A 27,783-nucleotide genomic window follows, 5' to 3' on the forward strand; every position below is an offset into this window, starting at 1 on the left:
GCATAGGAAAAAATTCCAAGGCCTAGCAAAGTTACAGGCATACCACCTACATTTTTTTTTTATTAATTTTTTTTTTTATAGAAACCATGCGTAAATACCCACCAGTACCGGCAATCCCGCGTTGTTGCACCAAAGACTACACCATCCCCGGCACGGATACGGTGATCGCAAAGGGCACCTCGATGTTCATTCCCGCCTGGGGTCTACACATGGACCCGGAATATTTCCCGGAACCGGAAACGTTCGATCCGGACCGTTTCAGTCCGGAAAACAAGAAAATGATCCGGGAGTACACGTATTTACCGTTCGGCGAGGGGCCCCGGATGTGTTTAGGCCTACGGTTCGGTATAATGCAGAGCAAAGTGGGCCTGGTCACCATCGTGAGAAAATACAAGTTGTCCTTGAACGAAAAAACCGCCGTTCCAGTGAAAATGGTCCGTGATAACCTGATCCTGGCTGCGCAAGGGGGCATATGGGTAAACGTGCAGAAAATTTAAATAAAACAAACGACTGCTTTTCTACACAATATATTTTTTTTTTCGTTATTAACCAACCGAGGGGAAACAACAACCAAGTCTTGAATTGGTTTTTTTTTAGTGTACCTCCAACAAGTCCAAGGTGTGACAAACCCGTTCAAGAGTGTCTAAGAAACTCGTTACTTTTATTTGACGATGGCCACTGGAAGCCGAAACGTCGTCATTTTTTCCAATGAGTTTGTCTCACTTTGTTTAAAATTAATTCAAATATACACTGAGCTATAAAGGAATTAACTTAAAATTAAAACATGTTCTATAATACTTTTGGAAGTTATTGCTAAACAACTTGTCAAAACAAAAATATTTATATAAAATTTTCAGTATATAAGTACTATACTGCTACATATATATAAATATATACAGGGCGTCCCACAATTAAGAGAAACTCGGGACACCCCGTATTTCGATCTAAACCATCAGTATTGTCTTGTATTTTAATTAATAATTAACTTAGGTAGTAGAGGCACTACATTGAAAACGAACGTCGGTAGTTAATAGTAAAAATACAAACTGAAGCGTAAAATTCCTTTTTTTTGTTGGTTGTTTTAATATTTATGACCTATTAATTTTTAATAATTTTTTTTTACACTATGTACACGAGGCTACTTAAATGCTAACATGTTTTGAACGAACTATACATCCACTTTTCGTGGAAGACTACCCTAGAAGAGATGTCTTATATGAGTCAGTTAACAAAGAAAAGTGGATTGTAAAGGAAACTCTGATCTGGTTTTTTAGCAAAGAATTTAATCGGTTTTCATATGAAACCCAAATCAAAAAAATCGATAAGTTTTACATTTTTTAAAGCCTTTGACAATATCAAGGTTTTTTCAATCACTCGATACCTTGAAAACGGTTGTATTTACAAGTAATGACCTTTTTGATAAAGAAACTCATCAGCTTTCATATGAAACCAAAATCAAAAAAATCGGTCAATAAGTTTTGAAAATATTTGGATTTTTGTAAAGCCTTTGACAATATCAACACTTTTTAAACCACCTCAAAAACTACTCAATAACTCAAAAACGATTGTAATTACAAGGAAACTTGTAATGACCTTTTTGGTTAAGAAACTCATCAGCTTTAATACGAAACCAAAATCAAAGAAATCGGTCAGTAAGTTTTCATAATATTTCGGCTTTTGTAAAGCCTTTGACAATATCAACACTTTTTAAACCACCTCAAAAACTACTCAATAACTCAAAAACGATTGTAATTACAAGGAAACTTGTAATGACCTTTTTGGTAAAGAAATTCATCAGCTTTCATATGAAACCAAAATCAAAGAAATCGATCAGTAAGTTTTAAAAATATTTGAATTTTCTGAAGTCTTTGACAATATCAACGATGTTTTTCAATCATTCAATAACTCTAAAACGATTCTATTTACAAGGAAACTTGTAATGACCTTTTTGGTAAAGAAACTCATCAGCTTTCATTCGAAACAAACATTAAAAAAGTTGGTCAGTAAGTTTTGAAAATATCTGGATTTTTGTGAAGCCTTTGATAATATCAAGGTTTTTTTTAAAGACCTAAAAGACTAGTCAATAACTCCAAAAATATTGAATTTATAAGAAAACTTGTAATGACCTTTTTGGTTAGGAAACTCATCAGCTTTAATGTGAAACCAAAATCAAAGAAATTGGTAAATCAGTTTTAAAAATATTTCGACCTTTGTAAAGCCTTTGACAATATCAAAATTTTTTCGAACCACCTCAAATAATGCTTAATAACTTGAGAACCATTGTAATTACAAGAAAACTTGTAATGACCTTTTTGGTTAAGAAACTCATCAGCTTTAATATGAAACCAAAATCAAAGAAATCAGTCAGTAAGTTTTTAAAATATTTGAATTTTCTGAAGCCTTTGACAATATCAACGATTTTTTTCAATCATTCAATAACTCTAAAACGATTCTATTTACAAGGAGACTTGTAATGACCTTTTTGGTAAAGAAACTCATCAGCTTTCATATGACACCAAAATCAAAAAAATCGGTCAGTAAGTTTACAAAATATTTCGATTTTTGTAAAGCCTTTGATAATATCAATATTCATTTCAACTACCTCAAAAACTCGAAAACGAATATATTTACAAAGAAACTTCTCAACTTTCCTATAAAATCATAATTTAAAAAAAAAATCGATTAATAAATTTGAATTTTATTAAAGCCTCTATTTGTCCTTTGTTAACTGACCTTATCGGGCACTTTTAACAACAAATTGACTGTGCTTCGAACACGTATAACGACAAGTCACTCGATAAACCACTTAAATAAATTAAAATATCACCAATAATAACCAGTTATTCATAATAACTAATACATAAATTATCCAACGGCTTTCCTAAATCGTAGTATCACATTTTCGGACTAATAAATGCGAACTTAAAAAAAAAAAAAACAGATCATTCTTTGGCATTTCGTCGATCCTTATCACAATATACGATACAACCAAAGGGGTCGGAAAATTGAAGAAAATACGGCAAAGACATCTCTTTAATTGTTAACAACCTTAAGCTTAAGCTGACGAGGCCTACTGTCTTCGTAGTCAGAGGACGACGAGTCGTCATCGTAGATGGACAAGTTCATGCCGTCCTCTTCGTCTAGCTAAATACGAAAAATTAATTTATTATTGACGACACGTGTTTCGTTCTATTAGAGCGATCATCAGGTCTAAAACTAAAACAGCAAAATACACATCACATTTTACATACAATATAATTGAATATCATAGACGAATCCTCGTCTCAGTTTTCTGACTCACCCTGTATATTAACAAAAATTTGTATAGTAAGATAATATTTAACCCCAAGCCCTTACTGAAACATATTAAAATTTCAACCCTGTATATAATTGCAAAATATGATTTTTTGTGATTTTTGAAAAATAGTTTTATGTAAATGAAGTTTTTCTCATTTCTTAATTTCAGACCAGTTTTCTGACTCACCCTGTACATTAACAAAAATTTGTATAGTGAGATAATATTTAGCCCCAAGCCTTTACTGAAACATATTAAAATTTCAACCCTGTATATAATTGCAAAATATGATTTTTTGTGATTTTTGAAAAACAGTTTTATGTAAATGAAGTTTTTCTCATCTGCTAATTTTAGACCAGTTTTCTGACTCACCCTATACATTAACAAAAATTTGTATAGTGAGATAATATTTAGCCCCAAGCCTTTACTGAAACATATTAAAATTTCAACCCTGTATATAATTGCAAAATATGATTATTTGTGATTTTTGAAAAACAGTTTTATATAAATGATGTTTTTCTCATTTGTTAATTTCAGACCAGTTTTCTGACTCACCCTGTACATTAACAAAAATTTGTATAGTGAGATAATATTTAGCCCCAAGCCTTTACTGAAACATATTAAAATTTCAACCCTGTATATAATTGCAAAATCTGATTTTTTGTGATTTTTGAAAAACAGTTTTATGTAAATGAAGTTTTTCTCATCTGTTAATTTTAGACCAGTTTTGTGACTCACCCTGTACATTAACAAAAATTTGTATAATGAGATAATATTTTGCCCCAAGCCTTTACTGAAACATATTAAAATTTCAACCCTGTATATAATTGCAAACTATGATTTTTTGTGATTTTTGAAAAATAGTTTTATGTAAATGAAGTTTTTCTCATTTGTTAATTTCAGACCAGTTTTCTGACTCACCCTGTACATTAACAAAAATTTGTATAAGGAGATAATATTTAGCCCCAAGCCTTTACTGAAACATATTAAAATTTCAACCCTGTATATAATTGCAAAATCTGATTTTTTGTGATTTTTGAAAAACAGTTTTATGTAAATGAAGTTTTTCTCATTTGTTAATTTTAGACCAGTTTTCTGTACATAAACAAAAATTTGTATAGTGAGATAATATTTAGCCCCAAGCCTTTACTGAAACATATTAAAATTTCAACCCTGTATATAATTGCAAAATATGATTTTTTTGGATTTTTGAAAAACAGTTTTATGTAAATGAAGTTTTTCTCATTTGTTAATTTTAGACCAGTTTTCTGACTCACCCTGTACATTAACAAAAATTTGTATAGTGAGATAATATTTAGCCCCAAGCCTTTACTGAAACATATTAAAATTTCAACCCTGTATATAATTGCAAAATATGGTTTTTTGTGATTTTTGACAAAATAGTTTTATGTAAATGAAGTTTTTCTCATCTGTTATTTTCAGACCAGTTTTCTGACTCACCCTGTACATTGACAAAAATTTGTATAGTGAGATAATATTTAGCCCCAAGCCTTTACTGAAACATATTAAAATTTCAACCCTGTATATAATTGCAAAATATGATTTTTTTGGATTTTTGAAAAACAGTTTTATGTAAATGAAGTTTTTCTCATTTGTTAATTTTAGACCAGTTTTCTGACTCACCCTGTACATTAACAAAAATTTGTATAGTGAGATAATATTTAGCCCCAAGCCTTTACTGAAACATATTAAAATTTCAACCCTGTATATAATTGCAAAATATGATTTTTTGTGATTTTTGAAAAACAGTTTTATGTAAATAAAGTTTTTCTCATTTGTTAATTTTAGACCAGTTTTCTGACTCACCCTGTACATTGACAAAAATTTGTATAGTGAGATAATATTTAGCCCCAAGCCTTTACTGAAACATATTAAAATTTCAACCCTGTATATAATTGCAAAATATGGTTTTTTGTGATTTTTGACAAAATAGTTTTATGTAAATGAAGTTTTTCTCATCTGTTATTTTCAGACCAGTTTTCTGACTCACCCTGTACATTAACAAAAATTTGTATAGTGAGATAATATTTAGCCCCAAGCCTTTACTGAAACATATTAAAATTTCAACCCTGTATGTAATTGCAAAATATGATTTTTTGTGATTTTTGACAAAATAGTTTTATGTAAATGAAGTTTTTCTCATCTGTTATTTTCAGACCAGTTTTCTGACTCACCCTGTACATTAACACAAATTTGTATAGTGAGATAATATTTAGCCCCAAGCCTTTACTGAAACATATTAAAATTTCAACCCTGTATATAATTGCAAAATATGATTTTTTGTGATTTTTGAAAAACAGTTTTATGTAAAGGAAGTTTTTCTCATTTGTTAATTTTAGACCAGTTTTCTGTACATAAACAAAAATTTGTATAGTGAGATAATATTTAGCCCCAAGCCTTTACTGAAACATATTAAAATTTCAACCCTGTATATAATTGCAAAATATGATTTTTTTGGATTTTTGAAAAACAGTTTTATGTAAATGAAGTTTTTCTCATTTGTTAATTTTAGACCAGTTTTCTGACTCACCCTGTACATTAACAAAAATTTATATAGTAAGATAATATTTAGCCCCAACCCTTTACTGAAACATATTAAAATTTCAACCCTGTATATAATTGCAAAATATGATTTTTTGTGATTTTTGAAAAACAGTTCTATGTAAATGAAGTTTTTCTCATTTGTTAATTTTAGACCAGTTTTCTGACTCACCCTGTACATTAACAAAAATTTGTATAGTGAGATAATATTTAGCCCCAAGCCTTTACTGAAACATATTAAAATTTCAACCCTGTATATAATTGCAAAATATGATTTTTTGTGATTTTTGAAAAACAGTTCTATGTAAATGAAGTTTTTCTCATTTGTTAATTTTAGACCAGTTTTCTGACTCACCCTGTACATTAACAAAAATTTATATAGTAAGATAATATTTAGCCCCAACCCTTTACTGAAACATATTAAAATTTCAACCCTGTATATAATTGCAAAATTTGATTTTTTGTGATTTTTGAAAAACAGTTTTATGTAAATGAAGTTTTTCTCATTTGTTAATTTTAGACCAGTTTTCTGACTCACCCTGTACATTAACAAAAATTTATATAGTAAGATAATATTTAGCCCCAACCCTTTACTGAAACATATTAAAATTTCAACCCTGTATATAATTGCAAAATATGATTTTTTGTGATTTTTGAAAAACAGTTCTATGTAAATGAAGTTTTTCTCATTTGTTAATTTTAGACCAGTTTTCTGACTCACCCTGTACATTAACAAAAATTTGTATAGTGAGATAATATTTAGCCCCAAGCCTTTACTGAAACATATTAAAATTTCAACCCTGTATATAATTGCAAAATATGATTTTTTGTGATTTTTGAAAAACAGTTTTATGTAAATGAAGTTTTTCTCATTTGTTAATTTTAGACCAGTTTTCTGACTCACCCTATACATTAACAAAAATTTATATAGTAAGATAATATTTAGCCCCAAGCCTTTACTGAAACATATTAAAATTTCAACCCTGTATATAATTGCAAAATCTGATTTTTTGTGATTTTTGAAAAACAGTTTTATGTAAATGAAGTTTTTCTCATTTGTTAATTTTAGACCAGTTTTCTGTACATAAACAAAAATTTGTATAGTGAGATAATATTTAGCCCCAAGCCTTTACTGAAACATATTAAAATTTCAACCCTGTATATAATTGCAAAATATGATTTTTTTGGATTTTTGAAAAACAGTTTTATGTAAATGAAGTTTTTCTCATTTGTTAATTTTAGACCAGTTTTCTGACTCACCCTGTACATTAACAAAAATTTGTATAGTGAGATAATATTTAGCCCCAAGCCTTTACTGAAACATATTAAAATTTCAACCCTGTATATAATTGCAAAATATGATTTTTTGTGATTTTTGAAAAACAGTTTTATGTAAATAAAGTTTTTCTCATTTGTTAATTTTAGACCAGTTTTCTGACTCACCCTGTACATTGACAAAAATTTGTATAGTGAGATAATATTTAGCCCCAAGCCTTTACTGAAACATATTAAAATTTCAACCCTGTATATAATTGCAAAATATGGTTTTTTGTGATTTTTGACAAAATAGTTTTATGTAAATGAAGTTTTTCTCATCTGTTATTTTCAGACCAGTTTTCTGACTCACCCTGTACATTAACAAAAATTTGTATAGTGAGATAATATTTAGCCCCAAGCCTTTACTGAAACATATTAAAATTTCAACCCTGTATGTAATTGCAAAATATGATTTTTTGTGATTTTTGACAAAATAGTTTTATGTAAATGAAGTTTTTCTCATCTGTTATTTTCAGACCAGTTTTCTGACTCACCCTGTACATTAACACAAATTTGTATAGTGAGATAATATTTAGCCCCAAGCCTTTACTGAAACATATTAAAATTTCAACCCTGTATATAATTGCAAAATATGGTTTTTTGTGATTTTTGACAAAATAGTTTTATGTAAATGAAGTTTTTCTCATCTGTTATTTTCAGACCAGTTTTCTGACTCACCCTGTACATTAACAAAAATTTGTATAGTGAGATAATATTTAGCCCCAAGCCTTTACTGAAACATATTAAAATTTCAACCCTGTATATAATTGCAAACTATGATTTTTTGTGATTTTTGAAAAACAGTTTTATGTAAATGAAGTTTTTCTCATTTGTTAATTTTAGACCAGTTTTCTGACTCACCCTGTACATTAACAAAAATTTGTATAGTGAGATAATATTTAGCCCCAAGCCTTTACTGAAACATATTAAAATTTCAACCCTGTATATAATTGCAAACTATGATTTTTTGTGATTTTTGAAAAACAGTTTTATGTAAATGAAGTTTTTCTCATTTGTTAATTTCAGACCAGTTTTCTGACTCACCCTGTACATTAACAAAAATTTGTATAGTGAGATAATATTTAGCCCCAAGCCTTTACTGAAACATATTAAAATTTCAACCCTGTATATAATTCCTAAATGTGATTTTTTGGGATTTTCGAGAAGTAGTTCGCATTGAGTCATATCAGCTAATTTTTCTGACTCCCCTTGTATGTACATTTACCAAAAAAATTATAGTAAGTTAGCCCCAACCCTTAACTGAAGCCTATGAAAATATCAACCAAACAATGATTTTTTAGGATTTTTTCCTTATCCCCAAATAAATTAAGTCTCTTATTGAGTCACTTGAATTCAACTTATCGTCCCACTAATTTTTAAACCAATAAACTAGAAACATGCTTGGCCAACTACAGTGACCACTGATCAATAAAAACCTAATCTAAAAAACCACAAAAACTAACAGCATGCTTTAAAGCCGGAACACACTTACTTACATTAGACCTCATAATCGCCGATAGTGAACTTATTTTTGAGCGTGTTAGAAGCCGTGATGCAGGGACCATCGGGGCTTGTCATTTGTTCCTATCAGGGGTTGTTCGTTAAAAAATTACGATTAGGGGTCTAGCATTGAATTTATAGGGGGTCAGTGCAAAATGGCAAGCAAACACCGAATAAATTATAATAATATAAACTTACGTCTACGTCGGTGATCATTTCTTTGGTCGATACGGTGGTATCGATCCGCCTGATCGATCCTTCGTGTATGTTAATATCCATTTTGAGAATCTGGTACCGCCTCAGCAAGAATACTATGGGTATAGGTAAAATCCCGGCTAGTACCATCACGCCTGCTATAACCAGCACCCACCCTGGATACGGGGTTTTCTCGGAGACTCCCTTAAAAAAACAACCCATCGCACTAACCATTTAAATAATAACGGGCACCCTTACCCTTTCCGCACTCCAGGCCGAATACTGAGGATGCTCGATAACCATCGAAACGACCGACGAACCCAAGATCATGATCATGATCCCGGGGGCCAGGTAGCGCCACGTGATTTGCCAGTACCATCCCGGTTTGTATCCGGTCATTTCGTAGATGTCGTTACTGAACTTCTTGTGGCCGTACACGTAAATGACCGCGATCATTTCCATTAGGGCGACCACGATTAACCCGATGGTACCGGCGAACGAATCGAACATGCTGAGCCAGTACTCGCCCGCACCGGTCGTGAATATTAGTCCGATACAGAAGCAAATTAGACAGACAGTACCTGGAACCATTACGGACTTTTAAAATCAAATTAGATGATATAGAGGAAATTTATTGTCTATTAGAGTGCGGTAAGTACGCACGCTTAGAATGCACTTTTTACTTCAATTGAACTATTTAATCTGTCAACGTCAAATGTCAACTGTCTTCCTTGACGGATGACGTTTGACGTTGACAGCTGATTTATTTTTTCAAGCCTCTTTGATCGTGTTAACTCAGTCAAGGCACACTAGGTTAAAATATGACATAGTACAATACTAAAATGTCAAAAGAAATAAAAAGTATTCAAATAATGGCCTTTGGATACGGTCGATTACACAATGTTAATTAACATTTTCGAAGCAAATGGAATTAGGGCAATTCCTTTAAAATTATTAGAAAGCTACTTATAAAATAAGTAGATGTATACATGTTTTTACAAAATTACATCGGTAGTATAAATAAACCCTAATTTATTACTGTTTATAAGTAATTTATTATAGTAGAGAATTCAATTTTTCATATATTTTATTATTTATTTTCATACTTAGTAGTAGTAACTTATGTGGTTAGTCGGATACTAAATACGGTTTGCTTCGTTTTATTTGGGTGGATATTAGTGTAATAGCGTTGATTGAATTTTTATCCAAATATTCAATCAACGTTAAAACGAAGATTGTATATAGATGTATGTGTTTGTAGATTAGCGAATAATATGAATCCGGAGGTTCCTATTCATTCTTATTCATCAATAAGTTGGCGTTTATCTAAGTTCATCAAAACTAGAGACTAGAAGGTAACAGGTAACTGACCTGTAATGTACTGTTTACTGATCCTTTTCAATATTTCGATATCGAATATGGTGCAGAGCATCCCCTCGAGCATCCCGATCTGGGAGCCGATTCCCAAGGAGAGGAGCATCACGAAAAACAGGATCGCCCAGAAAGGGGATAACGGGAGTCTCACTATCGCTTCCGTGAACACTATGAAGGCCAAACCGGTACCTTCTGCGGCCTCTTCTAACTCCTTTTCTAAGGAACAATTGAGAGATCCATTCCTAAAACAAAAATGCCCGATAGTCATAGTCGTTTGTCATTAAACAAAGCATATTATAAAAACTAGACTTGTTTTGTTCTTTATGATGTATGCATTGAAGTTGCACAAGTTTCCTTGTAAATGCAACTGTTTTGAAGTTATTCAATTATTTTGCCATGAATTGAAAAAAATCTTGATACTGTCACAGGCTTTACAAAAATCCAAATAATTCAAAAACTCCTGTAACAATTTCATCGATCTTTATTTTATATGAAAGCTAATTAGTCTCTTTACGAAAAAAGCCCTTACAACTTTCCCTGTAGACGCAGTAGTTTCGAAGTTATGCATCAGACACTTGGTGAAATAAAAAACTAATTGACTAAATAACTCTTGCAGTATGGTCCTATCGCATCACTATATCTATTACATCGTTGCCAAATATAGCGAAATTTCTTTAGACTAATAAACATTATACAGATGCGAAAATAGACTTTTGGGCGAACTCACCCTAACTTGATTTGCATCTCGTTGCACTCCTTCACCTTGCTGACCGCCTTAAAGCCCAAAATGGCGAAAATAACGACGCTCGCATAGATGGCGGTAAAAGCGTTACAGACCGACACCAAAACGACATCGCGGACGCAATTGTTTTTCGGGTTATTGTAGGAACCGAAGGCGACCAGGGACCCGAAAGCCAACCCGAACGAGTAGAAAACCTGAGTGGCCGCGTCCAGCCACACCTTCGGGTCTCTCAGCTTGTGCACCTGCGATAATTAAAACGATTTAATTCAATTTGTGTGTCACGTTGCCTCTTTTGGTAACTCACTTTCGGTTTGAGCATGTGCATAAGCCCCTCGGTGGCACCCTCTAACGTCAGCCCTTCGATGAAAAATATGGTGAGCACGATGTAAGGGAAGAGCGAGGTAAAGTACACCACCTAAAAGTGAACAGGACAGGAAAAAAACAGTGAAGCCAATTGAACTGATTAAAGTACCTTGCCGGAACTCTGGATTCCTTTCATTACAATAAAGAATACCACTATCCAGGCCAGTAATAGACATAAGACGATCCACCATTTTGGGTTGCCGGGCTCCTGGATGGACGGGCTCGCGTCCAGGGTGACCCTATACCAAAAATATGCAGTTGCCGATGATTTTTCGCATTCTGGTAAAGTTGCGTTTGTCAGGGGGTCTTTCGGGCATTCTTGCCATGGAAGTTCTAACTGAGAATCATAAAGAAAACTTATCAAATGAGTCACTATAAGCCTTAATGAATATCAAAAGTCAAAATCTGCTCGATAAAGCAACAATAAGGTATAAAATAGCCCAAGTACAAATAAAATGTTGAAATCTACCTTAAAAATTTAGCCTACAATAAAAGAATATCCATATTTTTTATAAACATATATGTGTAATCCTCTATACACGAATTAAAAATTATTACAGTAGTATTCTTCAAGACTAGAGTAGGTATAACAAACAGGCAAACGCTTTTTTTAAATTGTTTAAAAGCAGCATAAACTCTTAAGACCCTTGGCAAAAAAACGTTTGATACGTTTCGCATGATTAATAAGATCCATCATCAGACCTTTCTTTTGAATAAACCGAAAGATTTTTAAGGATATCTCTAATGGTTGCGGAGATATGGTAAGAAACGTGTGTGAAATTGAATGCGTTTGAAAAATTGAAGATTCTTTCGTTTACAAAAATGCCTCTAATGTCGACAGTTTTTTAGATAGAAAAATTGTTAATACCTTAAAATGTTCGCCCCGAGAGGACACACCTTTGAGTGGAAAGTTGTTAAGAAATCTCAAGTAATTTTGAAAATATCCTAAAAAATTTAAAATTTGACAAGAGACCACCAAAATCGTCTTTGGCTAAATGAGTTTTCTAGTTTTGTATATTAAATTCAGCATCAGGCATTGCTTTTGATTGAACCTATACCCAATGATTTTATTTTAAATGTCTTGGATAGTACAGAAAAATGAGTTCAAAATCATCAAATTTTGATGTTTTTCCTTAAAAGTTTAAATCCATTGGTTTACAAAAATGCTTGTAACTTTAAAAGTTTTTTAGGTACAAAAATCTTTAATACCTTAAAATGTTCACCCTGAGAGGATGTACCTTTGACTGAAAATTTATTAAGCGATCTCAAGTAATTTAAAAAATATCCCACAAAATGTAAAATTCAACAAAAAACAACTGGAAACCTCAATTTTTATGGATACAGTCTCTAAAATACATAAGTAGAAAGTATAAAGTGAGGATTTTTCTTGTTTAAACTAATGTTTACAATAGTCTTAATATTTCACTCCAGAGTTGTACCTCAGAGAGGAATAACTTTTTGCCAATTTAAGATAAGAAGAAAACACACCATGGAAATCCATGATAGATCTCAACTGCCTGGAAGAATTTCTTAATTACTTCCAGGCAGTTGAGTGCATTTTACAGTGAAAAAAGAGAGTGATAGGCTACATCTCAAATACCTGGAAGTAAATTTAAATTTTTCAATATCAACTAGATAAGTCAAGACGAAGACAGTTTAGTCAGCTTGGTTAACGCAATCAAATGCTTTTGATAAATCACAGTTACTCGCTTAAAAATAGGCATGCAAGTTGTGATTATTGGTAAATTTTCTAATGTGGTGTAAACCTCGAAGGTTTTTAAATAGACAACTTCAAATATGACAGACATTAGAACATAGTCAATTAATGAGAACGAGAACTGTGACACACAAGTTGGACATTTAATTAAATTAGTCAGTCTTCTTGTTGCTAATCAAGCAGAGTCAGAAAACATTATAATAAAATCTCTAGCCCATATCGAAGTAGGTAGCGGAGACAATAAAGCTTCTAATCTATTTAAGTGATTTCACACTAAGGATTTTAAACTCGTCCTATTTAAGAAAGCATTCCCTCTTAAGAAAAACCCCTTAACACTCTCTGCTGCGCCCTATTTTCGCCGTTTATCCTCCAGTTAAACCCCTTAACAAAAGCTCGAAGGCCTTTGAAATAGAAGCACTTGTATCTCGGAGATAATCAATAACATTATTATGATAAAGTCTGTTATATGTTAAGTTCTTACCCGAAAACTGTTAAACAAATAATAAAAGCACCAGGTGATGATCACGTTGTAGTAAAGGACGACGAAGAAGGTGACCAGGCAACTGGAGATCCCGATGCCCCCGAGCCACGGATGGATCGTGTTCCACACCCCCAACGATCCCAATCGCATTTTTTGACCGATTCCCAGTTCGATCAGGAAGAGCGGGATGCCCTCCAGGATTAACATCACCGCGAACGGGATCAGGAACGCTCCTGTAAATAAGAGAAAACAAACCGCTAAAAATTCGAAATTCAGGTTGACAAGTTATGACTTTAAATTGACAAGTGACGTTCACAGTGACAGCAACCAACTAATTTCACGATTGCCACTTGTTGTTTGATGGGGGTTTTGGTGTCTTAGGAAAAAAGGGCTCTAAGGGGCCAATTAAGGTACGGATTTTAGATATTCTAGGAAAATACTATCTGGCAACCCTCCTATTGGTTAATACAATAGTTATTAGACGCGGTCTTGTCAAATGTGTGAATTCTATCTCACAGTTGACAGCTGTCACGTTTGAAGTTGACAGTAATGACCGCTTATAACCTAAATGCATATATGTATAAATAGGTAATTTATACATATATGCCTAAATGATTACTAGTAAGCTGGTTTAACCTAATTTTGATTCTCTCAGTAAGTTACCTATTTACTTAATTATTGAATAAATGCTTGTCTAACCCAGTTTCGTAACATGAAACTGTTATCACATAGTGCCATCATATAATAGTGCCTCGGATGTAGGTTACATCTTAAATGAATAAAATAATAAAACTCCCAATATAAGTCCGTCACGCCTTATTTAAACCCCAACTGAGGGGTGGCAATCGATATTGCACCCTCCGCGTCCTAATTTCAGGATATCACTTGGATATTAAGTTACGTAGGCACGCGATTAATTATGTTTAACGCACCGCGTTCATTCAAGGTGACCAGACATTATTATTTAAATTAATATATAATTGAGTGTCCATAATTGAAATTAAAGTGGCAAGCAACAGAAGTTTACAGTTGACACCTGTTTAGTGTCTTATTAAAGCCATATTTTAGCGAGTAAACGGCTATAAGCGTCTTTAAGACATCTCATTCGAGCGATCAAGTCATGACGTCACCGTATAAGGCGCTTTAAGCGTTTGTTAGCGGTCTCGGGACACCGCTAATAAACTCGATATGTGAAACTCAAAGGGAAGCCATAGAAACAATAATAATCAATAAATATTGATATCAATTTTTTGATATTTTTTTAGTAGAAGCATTACATTTCTTAGTATTAGTTTTAATTTATTTAATATTAATGTCTCATATACATTAACAGTTAAGACATCCAAACCAAATAAAAATGCAGAAAATAATAAATTATCAAAAGAGCGAATAGATTTGCAAAAAATACAGTAAAGAACGTATAGGTGGGGTTGCGCGGATATTTTTTTTAAATTGATTTTTCATTTAGCTTGTGTTTATTTCTGTGTAAAAAAAATCTGAGTGAGGTTATGTTTACGCCATTAACTTTTTTGTTTATTGTATTTCCTCTTGATCTGATCCTTAAAATGTATGAGATCAAATTTAGACTCAAAACGTTTTGAAAACTTAGACAAATGGGTGTTTACATGGTTTAGGTCAATCTCCAAAGCGAATGCAATACCGATGAAAGGTATAGCTAATATTTACTAATATTTTTCTGACATATACTGAGCTGTTAGACATGACGTCATTCGAGCGCAACCATATGACGACGTAACGCTTAAGACACTGTAAAGCACAGAACACAAATATAAGGCAACCGAGTAAGACGCTTACTCCCTAAAATAATATGGCTTAACTGTCAACTGATATGTCACAAGTGTCATCTGTCAACGTAGATGTCATTAACCAACATAACCTAACTTACTCTTTTTTTGGTTCCGGCAAGTTCATTCTTTATAATTATTCATATGATTTGATAATATGCTGCTTTTTTTTAAAGTTATGTATCTTTTTTAATAACATTCGCATTTATAAACTATATTCGTAGTTATAATATATATTTGTGTTCTGTGGTTATAAAGAAAATATGGAAATTTCGCAACGTTAGTCCTCTTTGTATACTGCAATATTCAAAATTTAATCGTCGTAACCCCATATATTGTAAGTATGTTTCCTGTTTAGTTACATCGAATTTTTTAATAGAATTTTAATGGTGTCATTTTTTAGACTGAATTCATTTCCACGCAGTAGCAGTTTCGATTTTAAAGGAAGTAGATGTGATAAATGTATCCTCTGTAACAACAGGTGACTTAAATCAGATATTTCTAGAGTGCAAAAATATATTCCAGACTATTAAGATTGAGACTTAACAGAATATGCTTTCAATGTTATGCACTTACTAGCGCTTGAAAAAACACTTAGCACTTTAAAAATAACACCGCCCAACAGCATGTATGTTGCATGGAATATTTTTATGATTCTAGGCTTATTTTTAATGCTGATATTAAATAATGTCATCAGTTTATATGTGTCAGCTCTAGTTTTTGAGTTAAAAGGAGGGAGTATTTTTTGGGAATTAAAAATACACTCAACGTACAAACATTTTTAATTACAAGAACTATACACTCAGGAATTTTCTTTTATATGATTTTCTACTAGTTTTGAATGAACTGCTACTCTGAATACTCCAGCAAAAATCGGCCAACATATGTGCATCCCAGCGACCCTGAAATCGTTCCTCCATGGTTCGAAGATCTTGGTGGAATCGTTCACCCTGTTCTTCACTCATGTCACCGAGATTTTCAGGAAAATGGTGTAAATGGCTGTGTAGGAAGTGCACTTTGATGCTCATGTTACATCCAAGTCGATGGAAGTGTGACAACATCACCCTTCCTATTACCTAAGAAATTTTGGATAACCCAAACAAAGGAATCCCATGCATTCTTCTCAATTTCTGACATTGAGCTGGTGCAATTAGGATCGTTTACCAACTTGCGAATTTGTGGACCATCAAATATACCTGCCTTGAGTTTTTCTGAACTTAGACTTGGAAATTTCCTTGAAATATATTTGAAACATTCACCATCTTTATTTAATGCCTTAACATATTGCTTCATTAAACCTAGTTTAATGTGCAGGGGTGGCAATATGATACGATCTCGTGGCACTAGAGGTTCATTTATAACATTAAGGCTACCTGGAAGTAGTGCTTCCCTAGAGGGCCATTCTTTTTTTGACCAATGTTCTGATTTTGCTCTACTATCTCATAAACACATAAAACAAGGATATTTAGTGTAGCCTCCTTGTCGTCCTAAAAGGAAGTTCACCATCTGAAGATCAACGCAAATCACCCATTTATGATTGTTATATTTGATTTTGTTCATGACCAGTGCCATTGTGGGGTATTCTTCCTTAACTTTAGTTGAATGTGCTATTGGTATGGAGCCTAGTTTATTTCCGTTGTGCAATAGTACACACTTCAAACTCCGTTTTGACGAGTCAATAAATAAACGCCAATCGATTGGTTCATATTTCTGCAAGCCCATGGCAGTCATTAAACCAGAAATATTAGTACAAAATACAAAATTATCCTCCTCAGCGAAAAAGGGAAGTAAGTCTTTTTCTCGAGTGCGGTAATAAGAAACTTTAGTTTCTTTAGTTAAAAGATTTCTCTCTTTTAATCTGGAGGCCAATAATTCAGACAAAGTTTTGGATAGTCCAAGGTCTCTAATTAAATCATCAAGTGCACTTTGATCGAATGGTTTTGGTTCAAAGAGATTTTCTGGAACAAACTCGTCATCGCTCATGCTACTCAGTTCATTCAATTCATCAGAACTTTCTGTAGATGTAGATGGTAATGGTAAAGATGTATCTTTTGAGCTCCTTACAGGCCTCACAGCTGATGTTGATGTGGGGTAAATCCATTTGGAGCGGTTCGTCTTGTTGATTCCTTTTATATTAACAACGCAAAAATAGCAGTCATCGTGATGATTTAAAGGTTCACGCCAAATCATTGGAGATTGGAATTTAAAAGAGAAGCTCTTCTTAGTGGCCCATAAACGTAATTCTTCAACACAAATTTTGCACACAATATTGGGCACCCAGCACTTGTTATCTGTTTCCAAAGGAAAACCAAAACACTCTAAATACGCTCGTTTCACAAAGTCTGACATATTCAATCGAAATTTTTGAAAAACATATTCACCACAAATTTAACAAAAACAATTCGGATCGTTAATGCAGACCCTTCTTAGCGAAGTCATGATGAAAATTACAATAATTTATCTAAAACGCGACTATAATAGATAAAAAACCAAAAATAAAAATAAATGAGAAGAACGTAGCTATATCTAAACAACTCAACTAATGTTGATTGATCATATGTGCTTGTATCAATATTCTGCTTTTCACCAAACTTTTTATTTTCTTACTCGATAGCAATCACAACATAAATACATAAGGGAAAAAGAAAAAAATCTCAGTATGGACATTTATTCAATTATTTATTTTGTTTCAAATATTATAGGTTTTAGGTACCAAAGACTAGAAAATTCTGTAAAATACTACATAATACCTTTGTAGTTAAAATGTATATGTGTATATAGTATATGAATCTTTTTTTTTTTTTCTCTTTTTCTCATTTTTATTGTCTGGTTTTTGATTTTTGTTATGTAGTTTTGGGTAAACTTATTTAAAATGTTAAATATTGTGAACTAATTTATATAACGGCTAGCCTGCTAAGGGTAACAACATTGATATATTAGAATTTTTAAATTGTTTCTACCATAGCACATACAGATACTCTGGTATCTAGGTGCTTTATATTCTTAGAATTGTAATATTTTATATTGAAGTTGAATATATTGAATTGAAATTTAGAACAATAAAAAAATAACTCGAGCTGTTAGAGTAAAACTGACGACAGATTCGAAATCAGATGCCTCGAATTAGTAAACAACAATAAAAATATTTCAGTCAACATAAAATAACCTTCGATTTGTTGTGCAGTGTAATTAATCATTATATTATATAAACAGTGATTTTTCAAAAGAATTTCTTACTGGGCAAATGTTTGAGGTGGATGGGGTGGTAAGGATTGTGTTGATGAAAAACAATGTTTTTGCAGAAAATGTATATGAAATATTTAATTTAATAACACTGTTTATTTAAATTTGATATAATTTTATATATAAGTATTTAGTATAAAAACTGGGTTATTAGATTGGATAATATGGATGAAAAACTGTGATTTTTTAGAAGAATTTTATCAAATATTTGAGATGTAATAATTGAGTTTAAAAAGTAGATAATCATAATCATAATCATAATTTTTATTGATGCCAGTAATATAAATTTTACACAAGTCAAAAAATACATAGGTAAAGTTAAAACAGACTACTTTACAGTACTAACACTAAGAACATTAAATTAAAATTCGACTATAACTAAAACAATAAATGATGTTATAAAAACACAGTAAAATCACCTTGAAATATGTGGTTTAAAAACTCCTCTAATGAATAAAAAGCATTCACTAATAAAACTTTTTTGATTTTTGTTTTAAAACTGTTTAGAGGTAAGTATTTTATTTCAGAGGGAAGAGCATTAAATAATTTTATTCCCCAAAAGCCCGGTCGATCCCGACACCTTTCCAGACGGCAGTAAGGAGGTACAAAGTCAGTTCTATGGCGAGTATTATAGCCATGTATATCTTGGTGAGTAGTAAAAGACTGAGTATTATGTTTAACATACAGAAGGTTTTCCAAAATGTACACTGAGGGCAGGGTGAGAATGCCAAGTTGTTTAAAGGCTGCCTTGCAGTCCTCCCTATATGCAAGACCAGCTAGTACCCTTATCACCCTTCTCTGTATACCGAACACACGTTTGGTATCAGATGCATGTCCCCAGGCTAGAATACTATATGACAAGTGTGAATGGAAAACACCAAAGTATGCAGTTCTCAGAACTGCTGCTGAGACCCTATCACTGAGCCCTCTTATTAGATAGGCAGCTTTGTTTAGCTTTAAAGTCAGTTGGTTGATGTGATGACCCCAATGTAAACGTTGGTCTAGTGTGACTCCTAGGAATTTAGCTGTGTCAGCAGACTCCACCTGCCCAAGTTCCCTCATAGAGAAAATGATTTTAAGTGTCTTATCTGAGTTCATGAGAAGCCGATTGCTGCAGAACCAGCTTTCAACTCCTTCCCGCGCCACCAGGGATCCCTCCAGGGAAGCACCCAGAATGTCAGCCCGAAAGGATACTGTGGTGTCATTGGCAAAGAGGGTAAATTTTGCATATTCACTAATTAGTGGAAGATCATTGATATATATTAAAAAAAGAATGGGTCCCAGAATTGACCCCTGAGGCACACCCATTGTAATATCGCCTATTGCCGACGCCACTCCAGCAAAACTCACAGACTGACACCTGCCCTCAAGGTAAGATTTCATAAGTTGAACGCTTGATGGATTCAAATTATAGGCTTTGAGCTTTCCAAGAAGGATCCCATGGTCGACGCAATCAAAAGCTTTACTCAGGTCGCAGCAAAGAACTGTGTCATATTGAAAATTTTGAAAACCTTCAAGAATATCTGAAACCAAATCCAAGACACCCAGAACTGTACTTTTGTCTTTACGAAAACCAAATTGACATTTGCTAAATAAGTTGTTTTTTTCAAAGAAGTCCACAATCTGTTCAGCTAGACACCTCTCTAAAATCTTGGACACAATTGGTAAAAGAGATGTAGGCCTGTAATTATCTGGTTTATTGCAATCACCCTTCTTAAACAAAGGAATTACAAGTGCCTCCTTTAAAACAGATGGAAAGCATGATTCTTTAAGGCACAGATTGATTAAATTTGTAAGTGGAACAATAATTTCATTTGTAATTGATTTTAATATTTTAACATTTAGACCAAAAATATCCTTACTATTTTTATTTTTGAGGCTGGAGATAATATCACGGACTTTGTTATAGGATACTTCATTGAAAGAAAAAACAATATCATGTTTGGGAATCAATGATATTGGATCAATATTTGAAATTGGCATTCCTGACATGATACCCTGACCTACACCCAAAAAGAAGTTGTTAAAATCATTCGCTGTAAGACTACAATCTCTAACCCTTCCAGTTTTATTGCCACAAGATTTATTTATGACTTGCCACATAGTGCGACCAGGATTACTTGAAGATTGAATGAGTCGGTCATTTGCTTTAATTTTTGCTACTTTTATTGCTTTGTTGTATTTATTTCTGTACTGAAGAAACACATTTTTATGATATACATCTGTGTATTGTTTACTCACCAATTCAAGAAACCTAAGCCTCTCACGCATCCCTCTAGGCTCGTCACTAAACCAGGAAATATTATTGGATTGATCTGATCTCACAGTAAACTGCTTTATGGGAAAACACTTCAAGCATGTATCCTGTAAAATGTTTAGAAATGTGATAAACTTTTCTTCAACCAATATGTTAGGCTCTGATACAAAATGCCAAGGTGTATCTGAAATAATGTTATGGAAATTAAACAGCCCATGTTGTGTTACAGGCCGGCATATTTTTTTTGTATGTATTAAACTGCGGGATGTAGGTACTGAAAAGTCAACCTGCTGACCATCATGGTCTCAGATATTGGGTTGTACAACAAGTGATGAAAGTACATTGATATGGGGACTTACAAAGACATTATCCAAGCAAACACCCTGTCTAGTTGCTGCCTGAAATAGATGATGCAAGCCATAACCACCCAGAGCATCACACAAAGGAGCAGGTAATTCTCATGTCAATTATTTTATATGCTGAAATTTTCTCCCTTTTGTAAACATAATAGTATACGATATATGTATTTTCTACAGTTTAATAAATATACCTTGACCATATATGAGAAATATTGATTATGAAAAGTTGTCTAGAACAAAAAAAACTGAAATTACTTCAAAATCTATTAACTTATTTAAAAAAGCTAAATATCCATTTATTTGTAATAAAAAATGGTACAACTATTGCAATTTTTATAGCGATACGCATTGCTTTCGAGGAATAAAATAGGGTTTTTTTATGTTTTACTCGAAAATTGTAAGGTTATGTGAGAAAAGTATAGATACAATCAATCAATCAATCGGATATATTACATATAAGCTTTTACAAAGTATGTGTAATAAAATCCAATAATTATAATCTATCTCAGTACATTTTAAGGTGCACCTAGGTAACCAAATACCTGTATGTGCAAAAAATTAAAAACAATTTTATAAAAATAAATATTTAAACAAAATATGTCCCATCCACTAACTATTGCAAAGTTTCCATTTAACACCCAATAAATAATTAAACATTAGAAAACAAAAATCCTTCACGATCATGTATGAATGCCTAAAGCTATGAAATATGAAAATTAATTAACAGTAAGTAGTTTTTTAAATACATGTAAATGATCATAAATGTAATTCCCAGATATTTTACAAAATTTTTTGACAGCTTTTGTATGTCTAATATATGGTGGTAATAAGTTATACAGTTTGGGTGCGTGGTAAAAAATTGATTTTAATTTCATAGTAGTGGCAACAGTTGGAATTGATAAGTGTCTATTTACATTTAATCTAGTTTGATACTGATGATTAACAAAGTTCTTAAATTTATTAGACTTGTGAATATATATACAGAGCGACCAACAGTATAAAGTGCGTACATCAAAAATATTTCTGGAATAAAGTAATGCAGTAGAAAATCTTTTGTTTTTTTTGAAAATAACTTTTAAAATGTAGTTTTGGGTTACATTTAAAGAAGTCAATGTGTTTTGGTATATCCCACCCCAAAGAATTAGACCATACCTTAGTAGTGATTCCACAATTGCTTTATAAATCGAAATCAAAAGTTGTTTATTTAATATTTCCCTGAGCACATAAAACTTGTATATAAGTTTTCGAATATTTTTTGATAGTCTAAGGATGTGGTGGTCCCACTTTAAGTGTTTGTCAATATAGATTCCAAGATATTTTGTAGAATGAACTTCATGAAGTTTATCCATAAGACTATCTATGTAAATACTATTAAATGATGGACGGTTTGCAGCTGTGAGGGAAAATGCTATATAAATGGTTTTAGTGATATTTAATGATAATTTAAATGAGTCTAGCCAGTGTTTTATTTTCTTTATACCGTTTATAGCATGTTCCTTCACCAAATCCCATGTTTCCCCATAGAAAGTTACTGCTGTGTCGTCAGCATAAGAGATAGTACTACCGTTTTGTATTGACATATTGGTTAAGGAATTTACATATGCTACAAATAAAATTGGACCCAGAACAGTCCCCTGAGGGATGCCCATTTTAATTTGAAGGGGTTCACTTATAGTATTTTCAACTTTGACGGATTGCTCTCGATCCATCAAATAATCATCAAAAACGTCTAACACGGTTCCCCTTATCCCATAGGATTCTAGGACTTGCAGCAATTTGTTATGAGGGACCGTGTCGAATGCCTTGGCTAGGTCTAGGAAGACCGTAAGACACTTTCTGCCACCATCCAAATGGTCTGTTATTTGCTCACAAAGCACACAAACTGCATCGGTTGTGCTGAGGCCACTCTGGAAACCAAATTGGTTCTTAGAAATTATATTGTTTTGATTAAAAAATTCCACCAGGCGGTCCTTAAGGCATTTCTCAAAGACTTTAGAAAAAATGTTCATTATACTTATGGGTCTATAATTATTTATATTTGATTTATCACCTGCCTTGTGAATAGGTTTTACTATGGCTTGTTTAAATTTTTTTGGGACCTTTGCAGTTTGAAAATATAAATTTATGTGTATTAGTAGAAGGTGGTCTGTATATACAAGAGAGTCTTATTGAGTAATTGTTTACTTTAAATTTGATACTGGTTCATGTTACTTTTGATAGGGCAAGCTCAATATGTGTTACATCGTGTACTAGGTTGGACCTAACATAAACAACTGTGCCATCATTTTGATTAAAACTTGCATTATTATAGTACATACAAAACCCATCCAAGCAAAACCCATTAGCATTCTCTATATGCCAACATTCTGTAAGCACAATAATATCACAAAAGTTAAGCCTATAGCTTTCAAGAAAACTAACTAACTGATCAAAATTTTTTTTTTAAGCTACGAATATTAAGATGTAATACATTTATAATCTTATTATCTAGTTCAATATTATTTCCCAATAAATCACAATTTAAAATAGTTTCCTCCCTAATCTTATTACCTAAATTGTCCAGGTTCTGTAGAAGTTCAATCTCTTCTCGTGTGTCAGCCATTGATAGATCCATAATCGATTTTAGCTCTCAAAACAGATAATAAATATTGATAGGAAGGACAGTCCAAATCATTAGCTTTATGGTCAGTCTTATAATTTAGTTTGTGTCTATTGTTGGTGTTGATACAGTTTTTACATTGCTTGTGCGCAGCATTATTGCAGTCTCGAGAGCTATGAGAACCAGAACATGATTCACAAACTGGTTGGTTCGGGCAATTGTCACCTCTATGGAAATGTTCTTGACAGTTAAAACAGCGTGTAACAGAAATATCTTCGAATATAGCATATCTCTCCCAGCCTATAAAAACCTTCCCAACAGCCATAAACCTATGAAATAGGGAAGGAGAACATTCTGCAAAAACAGTGTAACGGTCCTTTACTTTCTTCAAAAATGTTATATTGAGCTCATCATTTGGGTCAATAAATTTGTTTTGTTCCCTTATACACCCTTCCAAGTCCTCTTTGGCAATTTTACCATCATAGCCTGGTATTTTTATTCTGGGTTTTCTTAATTTTGGTATATCAATGTCATATCCGGCAAGTTTCTTATCAGCTTCCTTCTTCAGAGCATCCAGATCTTGTTTATTTTGACACTTGACAATTAAGTGACCACTTGAGGTAGTACGGGTACCCCGAATAGCAATTTTTAGGTTGGATGGATTTATATTTTGCTTTAAATCAGCCTCCATTTTTTCAATACTCTGGTTGAGTTTGGGTTTAATTATCAAGCTCGGCAAATTATGGTTAGTATGTTTACTTTGTACCTGCTTCACTGGCATTACTGTATGTTGTAGTTAAAGAATTTGATGATTTCTGGGTATTTTCTAATTCTTCAATTTTTCTTTTTAGTAAGGCAATTAACTCATCTTTGGTGGAAATGATAGTGGTCTTATCCTCAATGGTATTTTGTAAAAGACGACATGTCTCTAGAGAGATGCATTTCTTACAATGAAAAATCATAACTCGAGCACTAAGTTGTAAGACTTTAACTTCAGAAGCCGTTAATCCTGCACAGGCCTTGCACACTCCCTTCCGACATCCATCACATTAAAAACATTATTTTTGTCCTTGCAGACATCACATTCCATGATGAAGCCAGATTACTATTACAAAAGCAACAGGCCAGCTGGCAACACTGCACAAGTAATCACGTTATTTTGACAATGTTTACATTTGTTTTGTGCGTAAAAAAAGGCAATCATAGCATTTGCCCTTGTTTGTTATGCACTACTAAAACACCAGAGACATGTAGACACTAATATTATAAATTAATTTTTTCTAAAATAAAATATACAAAAGCTATAGATTTTTTAATCACCTATTATTTTCTTAAAAGGCATTTTTCTCTCAGGCAATTACTTTCTACAAAAAAACCGTTTTTCATTAATGCTACCCTTAGCCCCCCACCCACCCCACACAACTTGCCAGTAAGAAATTGTTTTCAAAAATCATTGTTTTCCAAAATAATACAATAACAACTGGTTTCGTCGTTAATATTTAATCAAATAACAGTTTGTTTATTTAAATTTGATATAATCATACATATATATTTAATACAAAAACAGTGCTATTGGATTGTATATTATGGATGAAAAACTGATTTTTCAAAAGAATTTCTTACTGGACAAATGTTTGGGGTGGGTGGGGGGGCAAGGGTTGTTTTGATGAAAAACAATGTTTTTACAGAGAAAATATATGCCATATTTAATTTAATAACTTTCTGCTTGTTTATAAAAGACAGTGATTTCTCAGAAGAATTTAATTAAATATTGGAGTTGTAGTAATCGAGTTTAAAAACTAGATAGGTAAATCCTGTGTCAATTTTTTTAAATGTCAAAATTTTCTCACTTTTTTAAAAAATATAGCATATACGTATATTGTACTGTTTAATAAATATGCCTTGACCATATACAGTTAAAAAATACACCAAAACCAAAAATTTACTAAAAAATCGTTGAATAAACATATACAGGGTGTCCAGAAAAATGAGGCCAATCCGTCGACCACATATCAAGTGGACCAAAATAATGCGACTTTCGTTATGCCATTTTTTAATTGGGCGCTCGGTATTCAATATACAGGGCGTCAAAATGAGAAATATAAAATTGTTTTTTTTTAAGTAAGTCGAGTGTTTCATAAACTATTAAATTTAAATTTGGTGTTAGGGAGTTTTTTGGAGGAAAAATTGAAATCCGTTCACGACTTCGCTGTATCTTGCAGAGAGCGTCACCTACGGTATATTGCATGTGTTAAAAATACCCAAACTTTTTTATACCCCTGTATAATAAAGTTCTAGTAAAAAATTCTAATTATCCAATCTTTTCTTGCCTGACAATATGTTTATTAGATATCTTAATTTAATAATCAAGATACTTCTTTCTAAACAAATTGGCTGACCAGTAGTAACTCTTTACCTACTGTCAAATTGAAACACTTCTGATGCTCTTAACAAGTTTCTCAATTATTACTCCCAAAATAAATCTACATTTTTTAATTACATATTTGTATTTGGTGTGTTTTCTTACAACTTGATATGGGAAATTCAAATTTAATGTTACGGCGAGGGTTCTCACTTGTAGAGGGTGCTACATACACGGTTTTTTATACTTTAAAGGGTGAAATTTTTTTTTTACAAAAAAAATTATTTATCCATCATTTTTACGTAAAAAAGATATCTTGATCCAAGCCGCTACGAGCTAGCGTTTTCGAGATTTTTGGAATTAAAATAATAAATGCATTAACCTTTTAGATTCGAGATATGTTCAGGGGTCCTATTCAAAATAACCATAAGTTTCAAGTTAAATTTATCTAATTTTGGTATATATATGCGGCGGACGTGCTGCCATCTTGAAAACATATACATATATTATAGACAGAAAGGTCACCCCGTTTTCTTACCTCCTCCATTCTGCTGACACAAATACGGGAACCGCCAGATGTTCCCCAAACCGACCGAGTACCCGATGATGGTGAGGAAAAACTGAATTTTCCCGGACCACGCGACGTTGTCCTCCCCCTGGGGGTCGATCATCCCCTGGGAACCCCTCGATATCACCGAACCGCGGGGACCTTGAAGCACAATCGTCACTCCCGGTTTCCGGTTTTCACTGTCGCTCGTCGGTCGACTGTTTAACGGGGCCAGTTCGTGCCCGTTCCGGGTCATTTCCGGTGTTTTTCCGGCCATAATTCAACACTTTCTATATCTATATCTATATATATCGAGTTCGGTAATGTAGAGATAAAAAGGCCTTTATCCCATTTTCTTCTCGAAGGGCACTTATCCGGAATATAGTTGTGTTATCCTGGTAATCGATAGGGAGAGCATGTGCTCGCTGAAGTATCGATCGGGATTCGGGATAAGCGAGAACGAGAAGAGGGTCCGGATAACCGCGATAGACTGAACGTAATTTTGTTGTGGTATCCCCGAGCTGGCAAGGGATGCGTTCCATTGGCCAACCTGGATCGGGAGAGGGTATACGGGGGTTGTTTGGCAAGTTCGGTTCTTAGGGGGCGGAATGGAATTTTCCACGGCAGGCAGGAAGGAAAATTCCCGATTTGCTGCTATGAATCCGTGCATCAGGGTTGTTTGTTTGTATGTAGTCGGGGGATTTTCAATATTTCGGGATTGGCGAGTTTATTTTTACCTAAGCAGTTTTTTATTAACACTTCCAGGATCTTTGACGTTTTTATTTGTTTGAACCTTTAGGTATTACATATTTGTCTTAAAATAGCCCCCATTTACACATATGATACTCGGGTTGAATGGAGAAGTTTATTAAAGGCAAATCGTTTTTGTATATACGTGTATGAAAAGTATATATATGTGAAAAACCTTTTAACAGTTTTTCTTCATTTTCTCAAAAACTATTAGGGATATAGAAAATTTTCTTTTAGCATTGGAATCTTACTTGAAAATAGAACAAATCATAAAGAATAACATTTAGCCGTAAACCTCAAAATAAGGAAGTTATG

At 32.9% G+C, this 27,783-nt stretch overlaps 2 protein-coding genes across 7 annotated transcripts in view; one reads left to right on the plus strand and one right to left on the minus strand.

Annotated features, from left to right (window-relative positions):
- The window catches only part of LOC126742685 (probable cytochrome P450 6a13), a 31,541-nt gene extending 31,013 nt beyond the window's left edge, over nucleotides 1-528 (plus strand). The window contains exon 6 of the mRNA XM_050449448.1: nucleotides 82-528. Within this exon, the coding sequence (XP_050305405.1) occupies nucleotides 82-497 (416 nt within the window). The 3' untranslated portion in view covers nucleotides 498-528. The remainder of the gene's footprint in view (nucleotides 1-81) is intronic.
- On the minus strand, nucleotides 512-27,581 carry LOC126742682 (sodium- and chloride-dependent transporter XTRP3). Of its 6 annotated transcripts, none has more exons than XR_007662665.1 (10): nucleotides 26,710-27,581; nucleotides 13,547-13,779; nucleotides 11,458-11,685; nucleotides 11,290-11,400; nucleotides 10,971-11,227; nucleotides 10,241-10,485; nucleotides 9,128-9,450; nucleotides 8,873-9,073; nucleotides 2,479-3,144; nucleotides 512-1,593 (listed from the first exon to the last, which is right to left on the minus strand). XR_007662665.1 is itself a non-coding variant. In XM_050449443.1 (10 exons), the coding sequence occupies exons 1-9, from the start codon at nucleotides 26,993-26,995 to the stop codon at nucleotides 8,672-8,674; spliced, it is 1,971 nt and encodes a 656-aa protein (XP_050305400.1). In that variant the 5' UTR covers nucleotides 26,996-27,580; the 3' UTR covers nucleotides 512-3,144; nucleotide 8,671. The 6 variants fall into 6 exon arrangements, 3 of the variants coding, with proteins under 3 accessions (XP_050305400.1, XP_050305399.1, XP_050305401.1); XR_007662664.1 differs by having other exon boundaries at nucleotides 512-1,774; XR_007662663.1 differs by having other exon boundaries at nucleotides 512-1,944.
- Between the last annotated feature and the right edge of the window lie 202 nt (nucleotides 27,582-27,783).

This window comes from Anthonomus grandis, chromosome 12 (genome assembly GCF_022605725.1).
Source record: "Anthonomus grandis grandis chromosome 12, icAntGran1.3, whole genome shotgun sequence".
NCBI lineage: Eukaryota > Metazoa > Arthropoda > Insecta > Coleoptera > Curculionidae > Anthonomus > Anthonomus grandis.

What these genes read in the sequence shown, in the direction of transcription:
- LOC126742682 (XM_050449442.1), bottom strand. Translation starts at nt 26,995, where the DNA reads ATGGCCGGAAAAACACCGGAAATGACCCGGAACGGGCACGAACTGGCC. An exon ending in GTGTCAGCAGAATGGAGGAG is followed by an intron (nt 13,780 to 26,709) that starts GTAAGAAAACGG and finishes TCTTATTTACAG; the next exon opens with GAGCGTTCCTGATCCCGTTC. An exon ending in GAATCCAGAGTTCCGGCAAG is followed by an intron (nt 11,401 to 11,457) that starts GTACTTTAATCA and finishes GTTCACTTTTAG; the next exon opens with GTGGTGTACTTTACCTCGCT.